At 44.3% G+C, this 20,638-nt stretch overlaps 2 protein-coding genes across 2 annotated transcripts; both read right to left on the reverse strand.

Moving 5' to 3' along the window:
- Nucleotides 1–2,415: 2,415 nt before the first annotated feature.
- LOC148862348 (protein NETWORKED 3A-like) lies at nt 2,416–3,735 on the reverse strand. Its single transcript, XM_088980566.1, has 2 exons — nt 3,399–3,735; nt 2,416–3,271 (listed from the first exon to the last, which is right to left on the reverse strand). The coding sequence occupies exons 1-2, from the start codon at nt 3,484–3,486 to the stop codon at nt 2,538–2,540; spliced, it is 822 nt and encodes a 273-aa protein (XP_088836692.1). The 5' UTR covers nt 3,487–3,735; the 3' UTR covers nt 2,416–2,537.
- Nucleotides 3,736–17,589: 13,854 nt separating this feature from the next.
- On the reverse strand, nt 17,590–19,903 carry LOC148862349 (acyl carrier protein 1, chloroplastic-like). Its single transcript, XM_088975859.1, has 4 exons — nt 19,722–19,903; nt 18,276–18,374; nt 18,027–18,149; nt 17,590–17,896 (listed from the first exon to the last, which is right to left on the reverse strand). The coding sequence occupies exons 1-4, from the start codon at nt 19,788–19,790 to the stop codon at nt 17,765–17,767; spliced, it is 423 nt and encodes a 140-aa protein (XP_088831985.1). The 5' UTR covers nt 19,791–19,903; the 3' UTR covers nt 17,590–17,764.
- Nucleotides 19,904–20,638: the final 735 nt, after the last annotated feature.

The raw sequence follows: 20,638 nt of genomic DNA on the forward strand, positions 1-20,638 counted from the left end.
CAATATATATATATATATATAGTAACATATATTTATATAATATTATATATATTATATTATATTTTTTATTTTTTTTGAAAATCGAATAAAAGAGTTCGACAGTTTGAGAGACTTTCAGCCTTTCTCTTTGAAATTTGAACCTTTCGATTGAAAGTTCGGCAGTCTGCACCAGTCTTTATCGGTTTTCTCTTTTGTCTTTTCCCCAAACTGCCAGTGTTAGACTCTCTGTCTTTTCTCTTTTCTCCCTCTCAATCTCTCAGTTTTCTATTTTATCTCTCTCACTCTCTCACTCTCATTTCTCTTACTCTTCTTCTTCAACTCTTTGTATTCCCCACTCCAGACGGCCGTGCGGCCCGCACCAACCACGAACACGACTGCACCAAGCGGCAACGCCGGTTTCCGCCTTGCCGTCAAGTAAGCACCAACGGTCCAATATCATCTCTGATCTTTGCATCTCTCTTCTCTCTCTCTTACCTCTCCTCTCTACATCTCCGCCAAGCACCACCTCTCAAACTCTCATTTCAAGCGATATTTGACAGCAACCACCGGCACCAACTAGTCCGACACCGATAGCAACCACCGACTTTTAGTTTTTCTATAAGTGCATAAAAAAACCAAAAGACCAAACCGCGATTAACTTTGCATTGATTTGATTTCGGTTTGAATATTTCAAAAACTGATCAGGTCGGTTCGGTTTCAGGCATCAGGATTGGTACCTGCACACGCACCAAAGCCGTTCACTTGATCATTTGATGGCTCGAGACTTGGCTACCAACCAATTTCAATTTTCTCGTGGGTTTCAACGTTCAACTTCTAACGATTATGGAAGGCGGAATCCGTATTTCAAAGTTCAAAGAACAAAGTTTCAGCATCTCAGATACAGTAAACTAATTTCCTGTTCTAACTTTTAACAGTTCAGCCGTAGAAGGGCCTAAGTATATCCTCATCAGCTTTCAGTTTCGAGTTGAAATCAGCTCCCCACAAGATAAGTTTTCCACAATGTCTTACAGAACATCTTTGCCATGTATTGTAAACATTTCCCAATGATTTTTCATCATTAATTTCTGATATTATCACCGGGAGATGTTTCTAATGCACGGCGGGGATGTGCTGTGGGATACTATCTTGTGGGGGGCTGATTTGAACTCTTCAGCTTCAGCCGTCATCCATCACTGCTCATTTAGCTGCAATTCAAAATTTGAAAAATAAAAAAAGAGAACCTTTATTCACCTGTAAACGACAAAGCAAAGAGCACGAGAAGGAAAGATTAAACAAATAAACCACATGATAGGAGGACTGTCAATCTCGTGATTTTGCTACAGACAAATAAAAATCTACCTTAGCCAACAGTCCACCTAGTCGTGTAGCTATAAATTAAATTTTATGTTGATCACCTAATCCTAATCGATTGGGTCGCTCCCCAAGTCCCCATGGCTACTGGGATCAAGTTTTCTGCTATCTTACTGTTTTCCATGGCGATCTCCTTCATGAACCTGGGTGCATTATTTTCAGAGAATGTGCCTGCTCTAAGCACCATCTCCACTTCTCCTGCTGTTTTACCTGGTCTAGCCCCAAATATATCAACATTTTTTCCTTCACCAAGCACCCAATCGCCCCCAGATGTTGCTCAGGCACCTGCACCGGCACCCAGTTCGGGCGAGTTTATAGGGGTAAAGAGCTTATCTAGTTCGCCTAATTTTGCAAGTGAGCTTGCTGTATTTGGTATGTCGATCTCTTGCTTCTTCTCACTAGTACTATAAATGGGTGTTTAAGGAGTTGCCGAATTAAATAATAATTGTAGATCAATCTAAATTGCTGTATTTTCAGTAGTAGATGGATGGTATTGGCATGTGGGATGTGTTAATATTGGCACTTTTACTTGCTAAAGCAGATCTATTGCTTTATTGAATCGAAATGTGTTGCAATATGCATTGCTTGTGCAAACAAGGACTTGGTCCACTATATTTCATCAAGTCTGATATGATAGCGAGTCGTACTTTGTTTGTATTGTGGTGAGTTTTGTTTCGACATTATCAATAAGGACTCCAACTTACAGAGGTGGATGCTATATTAATTATTAGCCATGAAATAATTACTATGCAATGTCAAGCAAACAACTTTCTAATATTGGCTTGTTTCAAGAGGAAGAAACAGAGATTGTAAGCAAAATGATTCAAGAAGGCGCCGATAGTTTTGGTGCTGTTTATTTTTTGAGATTACACTGGGCTGGAAATTTAGTCCAGAAGTAATTAACATATTATTGATCATATATGTGGTCATGGCAATGCTACTTTTTCAATTTGCAATTTGTCCACCATCGAAGTCGAAGGGTTCTCTTATTGATTTGAGGATGAATTACTTGATTAAAGCTATCTGAGCAGGATTCAAGTTCAAGACAGGCTGTGAGGTATGAAATATTTAAAATCCCAATTTTGAAATTAATAAAAGCATCGACATGGTTTACTCAATATGTGACTTCAAGTCAAACAAAAACATGGAGAAAGAAAAGGAAGAGGTGACATAGATAGAAGACCAAATCATGGGGCATCTCCTCTGAACAACTTCCCAAAGATCAATCTCTTCAATTTCGATATATGAGATTTATTTTGCTTCCTACCAACCTCTGAACATCTCAAGCAATTCTGGAGAGCCTTGTTCTCATTCATTAGTCTGTCAACCAGGAAACAGAGATCTTTAATAGCTTCTCTCTTTTCATCATTTCTACGTATCAATTCCTCTTGTTGCCGTAGATTATCCTCCATTAGCTTCCAAACTTGGAACCTTAGTTCAGACGACGTACTCTCCCTCTCAAAGCTATCCACTGGGAAATCTCCAACCAAATTAAGATCCACTCCAAAACCACTCACTTTCTCATCGACCTCCTTGGCATCTAGCAGCAACGCTTCGCATCTTCCCTCCTTTTGATTATTGTCTCGAATTTCAAAATCTCGGTCTTCAACAACTGATTCAGGACGGGACTCAGATGTCTCTAATTTAGCATCAGTAGAACTGCTTCGTGTTGATTCTTTGGTGCGCATATCTTTGAAAGAGTTGGATGGAGAGGAAAATCGAGGCTGAACCAATAGAGATGAGTCAGGCTTAGACCTCAACTGGTCGTAGCGTTCAGCTAAAGAACGGTAGGACGTGTGGAACTCCTCGACCATTTTGATGAGCTCAGGCCGCCTCTTGTAGTACATCTCGGCTCTCTGAACGAATGAATCGCCATCTTCTTGTATGAGGACCAACATGGCCTTTGTTTTCTCGTTCAAATCTGCAAATTTTAAGAGGTAATAACAAGTTAAGCTCAGAATTTTCACCTTGAACCATTCATAAATCGAAGACCCAAAATCGTTATTATTTCGATATGAGAGAGAGAGAGAGAGAGAGAGAGAGAGGACCAGAGAGCGTAGCCGGAAGCCAGGGAGATTGGCAGGGACTGTCATGACCATCCCACCTAGACGAATAGGAAACCTTATTGTTCTCCATCGCACGTACAGTGAGATACCCCTTTTGGGTATTCTTCGTCCTGTTCTAACAAGTAGGCCTTTCAGAAATTGACCTGTGGAATTTTTAAATGTTTGGAGGACACTCAAGCTCTGGGCCTCTGAATCGTCATCTCTCTCTTATACTGGATTGACAACAAGGAGCATTAAAGAAGGTTCAAAACAATAGCGCTCATTTGCCTTCAACTAATGCATGATTTTCTCTGCTTACCAAAATACGACTGCTCCATTTGATTTTTATTAGCACGGATTTCAAAGCTTTAGATTCAAAATTGCGCATATTAAGGAGCCGTTGCATAATTTTGAGAGATTACTCTTCTGGGTATTAAGGAGCCGTTGCGTAGTTCTGTCTTAGGTTCTTGATTTAGGCGATGTTTGGTAGTGTGGCGTTGCGTTACCGTTTCTACTTTCTAGTACACCTAAATGTCACGTAGGCGTCTCAAGCTTAATGGTTAAAAAATGCAGTTGGTTGGAACCTGGATGTTTTAAGAGAACAAATGAGATGAAACAGCAACGCCTTGAAAATATCACAACTCACAACCGAGCAACAACAAGGTGTTTCTTGAAATAACCACGTGACATGGATCCCATATGGATGCTGATTTGGCACGAGCGAGGAGGTCTTATCCAGTGCATCTCAGTGCACTAGAAAACATTTCATGCTGGGATGTGGCTTGTAAGATAAAGAAGGGCACATTGGGACGTATATGCTTACATTATTTGAAAGAAAATATAACTGTAAGTCTAAATATATGAATAAAGAGTTCATTTTGCATAGTAACATTTTTTGAATTTCCATTTTCAACAATCCTAACCACAATATATATGTCTTGATACATTTTTTAACCGTTGGATCTCTAAATAATCAAATAATGGCCGTTAGATAGGAAGCTAGACGGGTGTTATTCATAATATAAGTATCGACCTATGCTGGTGCAGTATATGTGTTACATAATCTATCAAAAATCCACTTGGAACCAAACAGATTACAGGTGAAAACGTTAACAGTGTGCCAAACAACAAATCTAGTGTTTTGTTGATATTTTTATTAAATTATTTTAACTATTAATAATTTTTATTTAATATTCATTTTTATTATTTTTCAATGGATTAAGGGATTTTAAATTAATAATCATTAAATTTAAAATTTATATATTTATTTATTTATTTTTATTTTATCAATAATTTTTTAGCATTATTTTATATGTTAAATGAAAATTTAATAGATATGATATTATAAAATTAAACTTTGAAACTAAAATTTTCTTACTTTTTTGTTGTTTTTAATAAACAAGTATTAATTTGTATTAACTTTGTTTTTAAATAAAAACTTGCATTAATAAAAAAATTATTCAAATAATTTTCATTAATTCATATTATCTTTTAACTATAATTTTTATTAAATTATTAACTTAATTAGTTAACTAATTTATTATGTTATTGATTAGTTAGTTATATAATTAAAAAAACTTTTGGTAATTAAGTCATAATTTGTTAATTGATTATATTAATATCTTATTTTTTAACTAATTTTTTTAGGTTATATAATCATTTTCTAAGTTAACTAAATTTATTAATTTAATTAATGTAATCAAGAAACTTAATTAATAATTTTTCTACTTCAATTACTAAAAGTAAGTTAAAAGAAACTGGTTAACTTGGTTAGGCATACATAAAGATAACTATAACTAATTAGTTAATCTTAGTTATAATTTAATAAAAGGTAATGAAGTTTACTAATTAAGGAAATAAGTAAGAACTTTAAGCAAGTCACAGAACTAAATGAGTTAAAATTTATATATATTTTTATGTTATTATTAATTAACTAAATAATCTATTACTTGAAAAATAATTAGAAAGGTCACTTGTACGGATGATTGGATTGAACTCATTTGTTTTTAAAGGGGCTGGAATTTAGAATTCTGCATCGTGTGTATCTGTACTTCTTCCTAAATATTAACCTAAATTGGAAACAATATATAAATATAAATAATTGTATTTATTAGTTGGATTGATCGCAAGGTGACAAACAGCTATTCCTATTGATTGTAGTGGAGACTTAATTGAATCCCGTTTGCACATGGGTTTAGGGCTGTAATAAAAAACATCCGCATCTGGTTTAACTACTAAAAACTTGTATCTGAATATTATCTGAAATTTAATTTGAAAACCTCATATTCGAATTCAAATCCTATTGGATTTGGGTTTAAGCAAATTCCACTTTAGTATTTGAAAATACTAAAAATTTAATTATTTTTCAACTTTTATATGTAATAAATTAATGTAAATATAACATATTGAACTTATTAGTTATAAATTCATATATAATATATTTTTTATAATTTTAAATATAATTATATAAAATTAATATATTAAAATTAATAAAGATTATAATATAATTTGATTCAGATTTTAATTGGATTAGATGGGTCAATTTTAAATCTGATCAAATTATTAATCAGAAGTAGATTGCAATATCCGAATCCAAGATAATCGAATCAGATGTCGATCCAATTAAAATCTGTATAACCCGGACTACCCCTCTTGTATGGTTGATAAGCCTATTTGATTTCGAGGGATTTATGTGTTTAGGGGATGGACTACCTGAAGAAGGAAGATTTGGCCCTACCTCTTTATTACGTGACACGTGGCAGAAACGACAGCTCGGCAAAAGGGGCCAAGCCTAGGCGGGAACAAGGGGACACACTTCGCCAAACTACCTTGTAACAGCTCGGGATAGACTTCGCCGAACTGACCCACCTTGTAACAGCTCGGGATACACTTCGCCGGACTGACCCACCTTGTAATAGCTCGGGATAGACTTCGCCGAACTGACCCACCTTGTAACAGCTCGGGATACACTTCGCCGAACTGACCCACCTTGTAACAGCTCGGGATACACTTCGCCGAACTGACCCACCTTGTAACAGCTCGGGAAGTCCGTGCCCGAGGGCGCCACGCCTGACTAACTTGGGATCTGACGTTTGGCAACAGCACTCTAAACGGCCACCTGCCACCGCCACTGATGCCGCCATCTCCAGTTAGACGGTTAGGCAGTGACGGTTCTGTCTCAGCAGAAAGGACGACGGCCGAATTGACAAGCGCAAGGATAATCATACCCGATCTGGCAAGGGCCTCGGGACGAGTACACGAAGTGACTATAAGAGCCCCCTGCCCCCTGACAACGGAGGTATGCAAACTTTGCGCTATCTGGTATTACCTTGCTTTTGAAGGATTCTAACTTGAGCTTCGGAGCCTCTACACCGGGTTCCCCTCGGAGCTTTCCCATCTCCTCCGTTTCAGGTTCCCTGCTACCCCGTTCGGAAGCAAGGCAGCGGACAGCTAAGACCAGCCGGATCGCGCTCCATCAATTGGCGCCGTCTGTGGGAAAGCTTCAAAAAGCCTCCCTCCAAACTTCGATACCCCATTTTTTCTTCAAAAAACCCAACACTCATGGCCTCCTCCAGCAACACCGGACGTGGCACGGAGACAAACGCCACCGGGGAGCAACTTCAGGTCCCCGTAGTGTGCGTTGGACAGTTCACCATCCCCCTTTCGGCGGATGGGATCCCCATCTTGAACACGCCACAAGCAGTGGCACCCGTAAACCCTCCTACCACAAACGTCCCCTTTCCTCTCCCCATTGAGACAACCTTCACTGAACCAACTGCCGTCCCCTGGCAGCTAGCCAAAACCGATTGGAGGACCTGATGCAATGCATGCGGGCAACACCAGCTTCACCAGCACCAAGTGCTGCACAACATCTCCCAGTATCACAATCAACAGCAGTTCCCCCAACAGCCACTGAACCAACCACAACTTCCACCTCGCCACCCCGCTTCGAGGCCGGTCAAGGCCTCCCTGCAAGATGGGCGACCCCGCCAGGCGAAGGCCTCCCGGCCCCTGAACCACCCCAACAGCCAGGCCTCGTCCCCAGGCCGAAGAGAGAAAAATGTCATCCCCGCCTCGCAACCCGCATGTGGGTCAGGAACCTCGCCCGCGAGGTCGGCACCCTGGCGCTGCAAGCCCGAGCTCCCACTCACCGAAAACCGATTTAGCGCCCTAGCGGCAGACTACCAGCACTCCGGGCCCATCGAGCTCGGTAACACGGAGGCCAGCAGCGCCAGCATATGGCCCACTCAACGGCGAAGGCACCGGAGAAGTCGCCAAACCGCCACCCGCGCCTTGTCAGAATTCAGAGGCAAAGACACGAGCTCGGACGAGGTAGGGGCTGCCCCGACTCTCTCCGTTCCTTCCCCCCTCGCATCGGAACTCCTGGCGGTCCCCTTACCCAGAGACTTCAAGCTCCCACCTCTGGACAAGTACGACGGGTCCTTCGACCCCAACGACCACGTTGACGCCTTTCAGTCGCAAATGCACCTCGCCAGGGCTAGCGAATCGTGCATGTGCGTGGCCTTTACCACCACCCTCAGGGGGTAGCCCGCACTTGGTACAGGAACCTGGCCCCCGGGTCGATAAAGTGCTGGGCCCAGTTCGTGCATCTTCAGAGTGGTCCAAAGAGAAGGAGAATCTATTCTGGGCTACATCAAGCAGTTCAACGAAGCATGCTTGCAAATACCGCGGTTGGACACCGCAGTGCAGCTCACGGCGGCCAAAAGAGGGGTGACGCACAAAGAGTTCAAATGGCACATGGTGGCCAACCAGCCCGCGACCGTGGCCGAATTCCTCAAACTCGCGGATAAGTTCATGAGGACAGAGGAAGAAATCAACCAACGAACCGAAGGCGGGAACGAGAAAAGAAAGAGAGAAGGCGAGCTCTCCAACCCGGTGAATAGAAAAAACCCGACCCGGGAGCCGAAGCCGAACCTGTCTTTTCGGGCCCCCCTAGCAGTTCGGACGGACTACACGTCGTTGAACACGAGGCGGATAGAGATCTTAATGACGATCAAAGACGCTCCGTACGTTAAGTGGCCACCTCGCCTAAAAGGAAATCCGAACGAGAGAAACAAGAATTTGTATTGTAGTTTCCATAGAGACCATGGTCATAGCACCGAACAGTGTAATAACCTCCGGGACGAGATAGAGGGACTCATCCGTCGCGGATACTTGAGAAACTTTGTACAGCACAGCAAAAACAATAAAGCATGTCGGCAAAGGGAGCACGAAAAGGACGCCACCGAGTCTAGCAACAGACCTGCCGAACCGTTGTAGAAGCAGCCTCCGAAAGCGAGGCCAGTTCGGGGAACCATCCATGTAATAGTGGGAGGTTCGGTGGTAGCGGGGTGTACCTCGGCAGCAGCCCGGACTTCAGTTCGCGAAGCGGCCCTCGAAGAACGAAACCCCCCAAAGAGACCAAAGACCGAAGAGCCGATCTTTTTCACGGAGGACGACGCGCGAGGAGTCCACTACCCCCATGATGACACGCTTATCATTAAGCTAAGGATCAGCGACTTCGAGGTCAGGCGCGTATTCGTAGATTCGGGCAGCTCAGCAGACATCCTCTTCAAATCAGCATTTTACCAGCTGCAGTTAAAGAGGAGCGAGCTGAAGCCCGCGAACAATCCCCTGGTAGGTTTCAGCGGAGAGGAAGTCAGGCCCCTCGAAAAAGTAACTGTCCCTGTGAAAGTCGGCACATGGCCTTGTGCGGTCAGACTCAACCATGATTTCCTGGTAATCGCGACCCCCTCCCCATACAATGCCATAATAGGGCGTCCGATCACGCATATCCTACGGGCGGCGGTCTCCACCTACTATTTGGCCATGAAGTTCCCTATGGACTTCGGTATAGGGGTAGTGCGGGGCGACCAGCTCGAATCCCACAAGTGCTACGTTGTCGCCCTAAAGGGAAAAACCAAGGCGGCCGACGACCTCGAACTGGAGCGGCCGGCGGAGCAAGGTGAGGAGCAAGCTTCGCCCACGGAGGAAACAGTCGCAATCCCAACTTCAGCTACGGACCCAGTTCGCACACTAAGCATCGGAGCTTCCATCGAAGACCCCCTACGAGCCAAACTGGTGAGTTTTTTACTTCAAAATTTAGATATTTTTGCCTGGTCCGCGGCCGACATGCCCGGCATTAGCCCTGGACTGATAACTCACAAACTTAATACTGACCCTGTAGTCAGACCCGTTAGACAGAAGAAACGCAACTTAGCCCCAGAACGCTGGAGAGCGGTTGACGAGGAGGTTGAGAAGCTCCTCACAGCAAACTTCATAAGGGAAGTCCACTACCCGAGTTGGGTGGCCAACTCGGTGTTGGTAAAAAAGGCAAGCGGCAAGTGGCGCATGTGCGTCGACTATACCGACCTGAATCGGGCTTGCCCGAAAGATTGCTTCCCCCTCCCCAGAATTGACCGCCTAGTGGACGCGACCTCGGGAAACGAGTTGCTAAGCTTCCTGGACGCCTACTCGGGCTACAACCAAGTTAGGATGGACCCATCCGATGAGGAAAAAACCAGCTTCATAACCGAGTTCGGCCTGTATTGCTACAAAGTCATGCCCTTCGGACTAAAAAATGTCGGGGCAACTTTCCATAGACTTGTAAATAAGCTATTTCGGCCCTAATGGGTACGAAGATAGAGTGCTATGTAGACGACATGGTCGTCAAGACTCAGTTTTCACAAGAGTTAATACAAGACTTAGATTCTGTTTTCCAAATCCTGCGTCAGTTTAGCATGAAGTTGAATCCCAACAAGTGTGTCTTCGGCGTCACATCGGGCAAGTTCCTAGGCTACATTGTCAATCGACGCGGTATTGAGGCGAACCCGGACAAAATAAAAGCCATTCTAGATATGAAACCACCTCGAAAAGTAAAAGAGGTTCAGAGGCTAAACGACCGCATAGCCACTCTAAGCCGCTTCTTGTCTAAGTCAGCAGACCGCTGCCTACCCTTCTTCAAGGCAGTCAAAGGCAAAGAGTTCGAGTGGACCTAGGACTGCCAGTTCGCGTTCGACAAACTAAAAGGTTACCTCGCTAGTGTGCCAACGTTAGCCCGGCCAGAGGTGGGCGAGGTCTTAGAACTGTACCTCTCGGCGAGCGACGAGGCGGTCAGTTCGGTACTAATAAAGGAAACAGACCGGGTCCAATGACCCATATATTATGTTAGTAAAATTTTGTAGGGAGCAGAGGCAACGTACCCGGAGATAGAAAAACTAGCATATGCCTTAGTAATAGCAGCTCGTAAACTCCGCCCGTACTTCCAGGCTCACACCGTCATCGTCCTAACTAACAAACCTCTTAGACAAGTTTTACTCAAACCCGAAGTCTCCGGTCGACTGACGAAATGGGCCATCGAACTCAGCGAGTACGACCTCCAGTACAAACCGAGAACCGCTATCAAGGCCTAAGCCTTGGCAGATTTTATCACCGAGTGCACTTTCAGCCACGAAGCCCCACAAGTCGAGCCCGAGGTCCCCAGTTATGGTGAACCCGGAGCTCCTGAGCCCATAGAGTCCGAACCCCGTGAAAAAGCACCCAGTGTGGCATCTCTCTTGGTCAGGCGAAGAGCGAATTGGGATGAGGAGCCCGGGATCCTTCACGTGGATGGTTCCTCGAACCGGCAAGGCAGCGGAGCTGGAATAGTCTTGTGCGGCCCGAGCAGCACAAAAGTAGAATACGCACTACGCTTTGAGTTAACGGCATCCAACAACGAGGCAGAGTACGAAGCACTGATCGCCGGGCTGGACCTAGCGCGAAAGGTTAAGGCAAAACACTTGGTCATCTGCAGCGATTCTCAGCTCGTGGTAAACCAAGTTACCGGCGAATACGAAGCACGCGATCTGTCCATGATCGCATATTTGGCCAAAGTAAAAGAAGCCCTGCTCAACTTCCGGTCACACATCATCAGGCAAATCCCGAGGTCAGAAAACACTGAGGCCGACGCCCTGTCCCGGTTAGCCAGTACGAGTCACAATGATATGAGAACTGTGTACATAGAAGACTTACCTCGGCCTAGTATTCTCGGGGGGACAGAGGAGGTCGCTCCCGTCTTAGAAGCAGAGCCGAGCTGGATCGATCCACTCGCGAGCTTCCTAATAGACGGAACCCTCCCTGTAGAACGCAATGCGGCCAAGAGGGTGGAGCGCCAGGCGGCCAAATACGTCATAATAGACGAACGGTTATACCGACGGTCGTACACGCTCCCCTATTTGTGCTGCCTGCGACCTACCGAAGCTGAGTTCGTAGTCCGCGACACTCATGAAGGCCTGTGCGGCGGACACTTGGGGGGCAGAGCACTCGCCCAAAAGGCACTTCAACAAGGATACAAGTGGCCAACGATGAAGGCAGAAGCTGTCGAGCTCGTCAGAAAATGCGACAAGTGTTAGAAGCACGCTAACATCCACCATCAACCTGCCTCCGACCTCAAATACCTCACCAGCCCGTGGCCCTTTGCACAATGGGGCATCGACCTCCTAGGGCCATTCCCACCAGCAATAGGCGGAAGAAAATTCTTAGTTGTTGCGGTAGATTATTTTACGAAGTGGATAGAAGCCGAACCTCTGGCAACCGTCACGGCTCGAAACATACAAAACTTCTTTTGGAAGAACATAGTATGTCAGTTCGGGTTACCTCATGTTCTAATCTCCGACAATGACAAACAGTTCGAGGATATCAAGTTCCAAGAGTGGTGCCAGAACATGGGGATTCAGCAAAATTTCACGTCAGTCGCGCACCCACAGGCAAACGGTCAGACGGAAGTAATGAACAGAGCCATCCTGCGCGGACTAAAAGCACGTTTGGATCGAGCTAAGGGATTGTGGGCCGAAGAGCTACCAAGTGTCTTATGGGCTCACCGAACGACCGAAAAAGCAGCCACGGGAGAAACCCCCTTCAACCTCACCTACGGCACTGAAGCGGTGATCCCGGCGGAAATCGAAATACCAACGTTGCGATTAGAAACATACGACGATCGGACGAACGGAGATGAGTTACGCACCAACCTCGACCTACTGGACGAGGTAAGGGACCTCGCGCACATCCGAATAGCGGCATACCAGCAGCAGGTAGCTCGCTACTACAATAGCAGAGTAAAGCAACGAAGCTTCCGAGTCGGCGACCTGGTCCTCCGTAAGATTATGGTGCCCGAACCCGGCATCGGCAAGCTTGGACCTAATTGGGAAGGGCCCTATAAAGTAAAAACAGCGCTCGGGGGCGCATACGAACTCGAAACCTTGGAAGGCAAATGAGTACCCCGAACGTGGAACATCGTGAACTTGAGGCGATACTACCTATAAACCACCTAGCGAAGTGGACGAAATCAGGCCCTATGTGCCACAAGGCAAGCCGAGGAACTTCAGCGTAGACAGCACATTATCAGCTCGGCAAAAAATCAGTTCGCGGCATAAAAGACCACGGAAATTTAAAAACCCGGCAAAGAAACAGCTCGGGGAAGATGAGCAAGGGGAAAAAGACACTCCATTGCAAAAAACAGTACATTTAAAAAAAAATTTACATGCCCGGAGCCACTTCTTCATCGGAAGGCACTTCAACAACACCCGAAGGCCCTGCCTCTCCTTCAGAGTCCAGCTCGCCATCAGCAGCATTGGCCATCTCCTGAGTTATACGCGAAGTGGTTATGGCACTTACATCGAGGTCGGGGTATGTATTCTGGATCATCCACCAGCTCAACTTGAACCCCCTCCTGTAAGAGTCCACCATCAGATCGTCAAAACGCGGGGAGGCAATGTAGTCTTCAACTGCCTTCTTCTTGGCGTCTTCATTGCCTTGGGAAAAAAATCTGTGTTCTCTCCCTAATGTCCTCCTGAAGATACTCGACTTGATGCTACAAATCCAACTTCAAGTCTGCCATATGCTTGACAACTACCCCCATGGCCTCGGCGTCACGCTGAGACCTCGCCTGTCTGGCCATCGCGACGCGAGCAGCCTTTTCAGCAGCATAAGCAGCCGCCTCAGCAGCCCGGGTATTTGCCTCTACAGCACGGAAGGCTTCTTCAGCAGCATGAGCGGCAGCCTCAGCAGCTCGCGCCTGTCGCGAGCTCCTCTCCACTTGGGCCGCCAAGGCATGAATCGAAGAATTCACCTACCAAAAGAAAAAAGTGAGCAAAATGACAGCAGAAGCAACAGAATAAAAAAAGAAGACAGAATCTAACTTACCACCATGGCATGTGTTACGGCGCGGCAAGCGACCTGATTCAAGGGAAGATCGGTCCACGCCGCGACCTCCTCGGGGAAAGTAGCGTCCCTACTCTTCTGAAGAGCGTAGTTCGGCGTCAACACGCTTCTAAACTCCCCTTGAGCTCCTGAGCCTGAGGGCCCAGCCCGCGTATGAGCAGACCCGGAGTGAGCAGGAGCACTTGAGTACGCAGGAGTGCCCGTATGAGTGGTTTCAACGTAAGGCGCCCCGGCAGTCTCGTGCACCAGTGGAGTCACTTCGGGCTCCCTAGGCAACTCCTCCGGCGTATGGTCAGGGGCTTGAGGCTCCTCATCCAGGGGCAGCTCGGTACGAGTTCGCTTGGCGACCCGCTTCCTCCTCTTCATACCTTGGAACAAACGCCCCCCACGAGTTCTCTCCGCATCCATCACACCTACAGAAACGAGTTCGACATGAAAAAAAAAAAAAGAGAGAACAAAGCAAGCAAGAAACCGCATAGCCAAAAACCTACCCGAACTCAGGCCGACTGCTATAAGCTTGGCCTCCGTTAAGTAGTGGTGGCACTTTAAGCCTTGCCGTGCCCATTGCCGGAGACCCTTCACTGTCTCTTTATCAAGAGTTACACCCAAATCGGGAGCGGCCTCACCCCACCCGGTCTGAAAGGGCCATCCTTGTGCACTTCGCACGCCGAAGTAGTCCCGCTTCCAAGCCGGGACCTTATTAGGAAGATCGTGCAGAAGCTTGAAACCCTGGCGAGGAGTAAGATAATACGCCCGTCTCCCCTCAGGAAGAGAACCCGCCTGTGTCTTGAGCATCAAGATAGAGGAGAATATCTCTAAGTCTAAGGGAAAGTTCTGCTCTCAAAAAAGGGAAATTGTCCCCACTAGGTTCCGAATAGAGTTCGGATGAAGCTGGCCAATGGTGACACCAAAGTGGTTTATGACTTCGACGAGAAGGGGATGGAAAGGAAGTCGCAACCCTGTAGCAAGCTGCTCTCGAAAAATCACGATCTCGTCGGGACCGTGTTCCCAAGGAAAGCTACCCGAAGGAATAAAATATGTGTACCCCCAAGGAAGATTGTAAGACAGAAGTATGGATTGAAGCCCCTCAGGCGTCATGGTCGAAGGGCCAAACCGGTCTAGCATCCGACCTCGGCGGGAGGTAGACGCCAAACTGCCCGAAGCAACTCGACCTACTGGTTCGTAGTCAAACTCTACCTCAGGATCACTGAGGCAGTCTGGGGACACGGCTCTGTTGGTGGAACCTACATCGGCCCTACTCGAAGAATCGTCTGAGCTATCAAAGCTAGACATTGGGGAAAAGACGAATTCAAGAAAGTACTCACCGGAAAGTTTGAAGAAAAACTAAAGAACCGTGAACTGTATAAACCAGCCTTGACGCGAGTTGGAAAAGACTTGGACGTGAGCTGAAAGTTTGGACGCGAACTCAGTAGACAAACCGCAGAAGTGACAAACAACCGGGGTCCCCCACTATTTATAGCTACAGTAACCAAGAATCGATCGTACAGACCGAAGACGATCCGACGGCCCACGTTCTTACCGGCCGCACAACCCTTAAGGTAGAGACGTGATTGGCGCACATTTTTTCAAAAAAAGCGAAACGTCAGCGCGTCTTTTTGAAACCGACGTCGCTTCGACACGCGTCTTTTCGAAACTGACGCGCCGCACGTCTCCCTGACAGTCGACCGTGCATGTACAGCAGTGGTGTGCCCTTTTGAAATGACTCGCTGTCACGTCCCAGCGGCGCGAATTAGTTTGAAATTTAAAACGCGTGGTCACAACCACCAGCGTTCTTGGGTAAGCACGTTTCCAGCATTCTTAGAAACCGAAAAAACCCTAGCTAAAGCGTCTCGTATAGTGAAGGTTTGAAGGATGGGACAAATCCACCAGCTACTTCAGGAAAACTCCCCGCACCATGGCAAGACCCTCGGCGCAAGGATTGGGGGCAATTGATGAAGGAAGATTTGGTCCTACCTCTTTATTATGTGACACGTGGCAGAAACGACAGCTCAGCAAAAGGGGCCAAGCTTAGGCGGGAACAAGGGGACACACTTCGCCGAACTACCTTGTAACAGCTCGGGATAGACTTCGCCGAACTGACCCACCTTGTAACAGCTCGGGATACACTTCGTCGGACTGACCCACCTTGTAACAGCTTGGGATAGATTTCGCCGAACTGCCACCTTGTAACAGCTCGGGATAGACTTCGCCGAACTGACCCACCTTGTAACAGCTCGGGATACACTTCGTCGAACTGACCCACCTTGTAACAGCTCGGGATACACTTCGCCGAACTGACCCACCTTGTAACAGCTCGGGATACCTCCGAGCTCAAGACCGCCTCGCTTAGCACTTCGCATCATTTCTGGGCACCAAAGCCAAACAAGTCGTACCATGCCTGACACTAGGGAAGTCCGTGTCCAAGGGCGCCACGCCTGACTGACTTGGGATCTGACGTTTGGCAGCAGCACTCTAAACGGCCACCTGCCACCGCCACTGACGCCGTCATCTCCAGTTAGACAGTTAGGCAGTGACGGTTCTGTCTCAGCAAAAAGGACGACGGCCGAATTGACAAGCGCAAGGATAATCATACCCCCTGCCCCCGGACAACGGAGGTATGCAAACTTTGCGCTATCTGGTATTACCTTGCTTTTGAAGGATTTTAACTTGAGATTCGGAGCATCTACATCGGGTTCCCCCCGGAGCTTTCCCATCTCCTCCGTTTCAAGTTCCCTGCTACCCCGTTCGGAAGCAAGGCAGCGGACAGATAAGACCAACCAGATCGCACTCCATCACTACCCCTCTTGTATAACCCGAACTACCCCTCTTGTATAACCCCTTAGAGCACAAAACAAAAGTTGAATTGACCCTCATGTTAATTGTTAAATAAATCTTAATAAGGCTTTCTTTTTATGAAAAAGTGGAGAGAACAAAGGGGAGTTGAAGGCAATTTAGGGGGCATTCTAATGCTTTTCTTTTCTATTACGAAAAAAAAAATTTATTTTGTTATGGTATGAACCACTTGGTGATCGAGTGCTTCAAATAACTTCTACATGAAGTCAACCAAGACAATGCAAGGTGCCAATCAGCTGGTCGGTAAGATCTCCAGCTCTTCTGCTGGTTGTATCATAGACTTGGGATAGAATCCCGTTGCACCTGCATTGGGGGGTTAGGGGTTATGGGTTGGGGGCACAGCTACCCGCGTTCTGTAGCCCTTCAAAATGATATAAAAAAAGTTCAACCACAGTTGACTTGGGCCATGTTTAAGGAGTGCTTAAAAATAAGTGCTTATTTAGGCCATTAAACACTTATTGGTATTTTCCATTCAAAATTATCTCTAGTTGAATTTTAAAATACCACTTATTAAATTATCCCTAATTGAACTTTATAAAAGATTTTTATGAGAACACTTTTACAAAAGCACTTTTATGAAAACATTATAAAAGTACTTTTACAAAACACTTTTAAGAAAATACTTTTATAAAACTACTTTTACAAAAGCACTTTTAAGAAAATACCTTTATGAAATCACTTTTATAAAGTAGTTTCAAAAAGTATATTTTGAAAAATTGAAAAAAAAATGAAGAACAAAATAGTCACAAATACTTATGCTTATTAGAGAAAAAAAAAACTACCAAACACCCAATAAAAAAAAAAAAACTACTTATTTTAAAAAATAAATAAGCACTTGAAAAAGTTGGGTGCCAAACACAAATAAGTGCTTATTTGAATAAACGCTTGTTTTTAAACACTCAAGCTATGTTTGGTTTGAAGGGAAAGGAAGGGAAAGGTATCAAAACTTGTATAAGGTTTGTAAAGATTTCCTTACCTTTCCCTTCCTTTCCCTACTTTTTCCTTCAAACCAAACATAGCCTTATTAAATAAGTACTTATTGCACTCCCAAACATGGCCTGGAACGTATTTTATTGGCAGGTGATCCGTCGTCTGACAGGAAAATGGCCAGCCAAGTCTCTCAAGCGATCAGTTTGGAAATTAATGAAAGCGAATTTACCTTTCATAAGAAAAAAAATTTCTGAGTCATTCATCTTGAAACAGGGACCTAGCTGAGTCAACAAATATAAACAACCAAAACAACATACCATGACAGAAAATTTTCCACATGATTCCTGCCCCCCTGCTAATACAAAACTTCATCTCTCTCTTCTCTCTCTCTAGGCTTCAGATTTTTTCTGAACCAATTTTTCTATCAAGTCAGCTGCTTCCTGGACCGTGGTTATATTCTGAGAACTATCCTCTTCGACATTAATTCCAAACTCTTCCTCCAGTCCCATGACTATCTCCACCTGCACATGGTAGTCCATATTACCAAACAGAGGGAGTTGTATAATGTTGAAGAACTGTTTACCAATTAAAATTAAACACCAACATAGAGCAATTAAAATAACAAAAACATGAGAAATAAAAAGGACGTACTGTGTCAAGAGAATCAGCACCAAGATCAGAGAACTTAGACTCTGGGGTAAGCGCTGATTCAGGAGGCAATGCCAATTGTTTCCTTACAATATCACAAACTTTCTGGACAGTCTCTGGCTTGGCCTGTAAATGCACCCCATTAAATCACATTCATACGCAACAATTTTTCAGCATTTCTTTCTTAAAACATTAAATAGAAAAACAAAAGAATAAGATGAGAAAGATGTTGGAGAGGGAGGGAGGAAATACCGCACAACACACACGGAAGCGTGAAGACCGCAAAGAAGGGAAGCCATTCTTGGTCCAATTCATAGAAACTAGCCTCAAAGTTGAGGTCCTTCCAGTTAGCTGCAAAAATTTTCATAATGGGCATTTATATTGAACATTATCTTGGCATAGCTTATATCCTTTCCTTCCTATCTTTTTTGTTTTTTTTTTTTCCTCATACAGTATAATGTTTATCTACTCTCAAGTTAGATTGTTAATTACAAAATTTTGGATTTGTATCTTGGTTTTATGCAAGATATATAATTTTCTACATACAGTCAGTTTTCCCTAATTTGACAATATACCATACATATGCATGTATATGCATTTACATTCATCCATACAGTCATCTTTCACAGCTTTAGTATCTAATCATATACCCATAAAACAAATACCAATTCTTCAGACCATTTTTTGTTAGAATTGAAGAATAAGTTATTATCACTTAAGAAACAACTCAATGTGTTGTAGCACGTAGACCTGACATAGAGCAGGACCTAGAGTCCACCATCTTATGTACTGTCTTAATTTAGCCACATCATCACTCCATTGAGATGATAGATATAGGAGAGGTAGCCTAATTATAAGCATCCGAATGAATCGTTTCAGAAAACCTTCTTTTCCTCATACAAGATACAACATAATTCGAAATGTTCTATGCCCCCCACCCTTGTATCATTTGGCTCCATTTGTTTCAAAAGTTAAATTGACAGAATTTCTTTTCATACTGAAATATTTGAACTACATTTTTGCCATTTTTCTGCATGAAAACTTTGTTTTCCCTGTCGTTTACATCAAAACAAATTACAAGGGACAGAAAACAAAGTTTATCAGGTAGATACATAACCATATTTTCTGCAGCATTGTTATGGGGAAGAGTATCAATGTTAGATGAACATTCACAGGGCCAAAAATAAAAACAATATCCTAATAACTTGTATTCGAAATTCCTGGAAAAATTACAGAGAAATGTGCGTTAGTGTCTGTTTATGCATCCGGATCCAGTAGACACACCCTTGTGAGCACAGAGTAAGCACTCAATAAATATTCTAACAACTGTATTAGAAATGTGATTTGAATGTTTAAACCCTAAATGCTATTTGACTAAAGCAGAAAAGAGAAAAAGAAAAGAAACTAAACCACCAAGAAGGGGGACATTGTTATTTGTTATAGAAGGAAAACAAGAGAATATTCAGTCACAGACATTCCAGTCTTCATCCTCCAGCTAGATCTGAATTCGAGAAACTAAATTACATAAACCAACCACAGTAATTGAATAGCATTCAATGACACATGTTAATCGCCAATGAACCAGATTAGGAACCTTAAATCAGGAACCTACGGTCCCAAGATGAAGGTGGAGAGCTTAAAATACAACTGAGGAAACGTGGAGAAGTAAAGGAGGAAGAAGAATCACCGGAAAATCACCTTGTAATCCCCAACAGAGTGCTTTAACGAAGATGCGAACTTGACCGAAGTAGCATAGACAGTCGCCATTGCAGAAGCGTCGACGGAGATGAGGAGAGATAAGAGCAGGTTTAGAAGGAGAGGTGAAGAAGGAAGGAGAATCTGAAGAGTATGAGCCGGACAACTGGGATCTTTTATATACTGTAATAGTGAATGCAATGATACATGTGACATGTATAGGTGGGCCGCGCCGTCAGAAGATAAACGGAGACCTCGAGTGCCACGTTGCATTTCCTTCGCTCCGAAGCCCGATTGATTAATTTTGGATTTTCTTGATAATTAAAAGTTGATTAATATAAGTGGGGCTGTAAACTAATCGGATTCAGGAACATCCTAACCCGATCCGACTAATGAAAAATGAAATCCGACGCCGATTTGCAAAATCCCAGCGAAGGCTGAAAAATCCGGATAGCGAGCGAGAGAGAGAGCCCAAATAGGTATCTAGACTCGAAGCAACTGAACCAGTTTAGTTGAATGTTCAGTTAAACCCTACCAAATAGGTATGCATAACGAGCTGTTGTTTGGTACATTTATTAGCAATTCATCATTTTACTATGTTCCTTTTTACTTAAGCTGGGCAAGGCCGCTAGGCGGATTAGTCGGTTGGGCTGAGATCGGTGATTTTTATAATAAACAAAAACAAAAATTGATGATTCTTGAACTTATATATGCACAAGGTGTTTCCTTACATTGGGTCAATTATATTTGAACTTATGACAATCCAATATGGTTTTGGAATGTCACCTTAGCTCGGAGCTCGCTTTGGTACCTTGGCTATTAAGAAAGACCTGTAAATATAAGAAATGTCAGAGGCGTCAGGTGATCCCTGGGCATGGATTCTGATGGTTGAATCAATAGCATCAACAAAAAATAAGATG

This window comes from Nelumbo lutea, chromosome 3 (assembly GCF_056320005.1).
Source record: "Nelumbo lutea isolate HS-2025 chromosome 3, American lotus-T2T, whole genome shotgun sequence".
Classification (NCBI taxonomy): domain Eukaryota; kingdom Viridiplantae; phylum Streptophyta; class Magnoliopsida; order Proteales; family Nelumbonaceae; genus Nelumbo; species Nelumbo lutea.

Bases quoted from the DNA above. Each gene is read 5' to 3' on its own strand.
- LOC148862348 (XM_088980566.1), bottom strand. From the start codon at position 3,486: ATGGAGAACAATAAGGTTTCCTATTCGTCTAGGTGGGATGGTCATGAC. The intron at 3,272-3,398 runs GTCCTCTCTCTC...TAAAATTTGCAG, and splicing joins GCTTCCGGCTACGCTCTCTG to ATTTGAACGAGAAAACAAAG.
- LOC148862349 (XM_088975859.1), bottom strand. From the start codon at position 19,790: ATGGCGACTGTCTATGCTACTTCGGTCAAGTTCGCATCTTCGTTAAAG. The intron at 18,375-19,721 runs GTGATTTTCCGG...AAATTTTTGCAG, and splicing joins ACTCTGTTGGGGATTACAAG to CTAACTGGAAGGACCTCAAC. The intron at 18,150-18,275 runs GTATTTCCTCCC...GTGCATTTACAG, and splicing joins GCTTCCGTGTGTGTTGTGCG to GCCAAGCCAGAGACTGTCCA.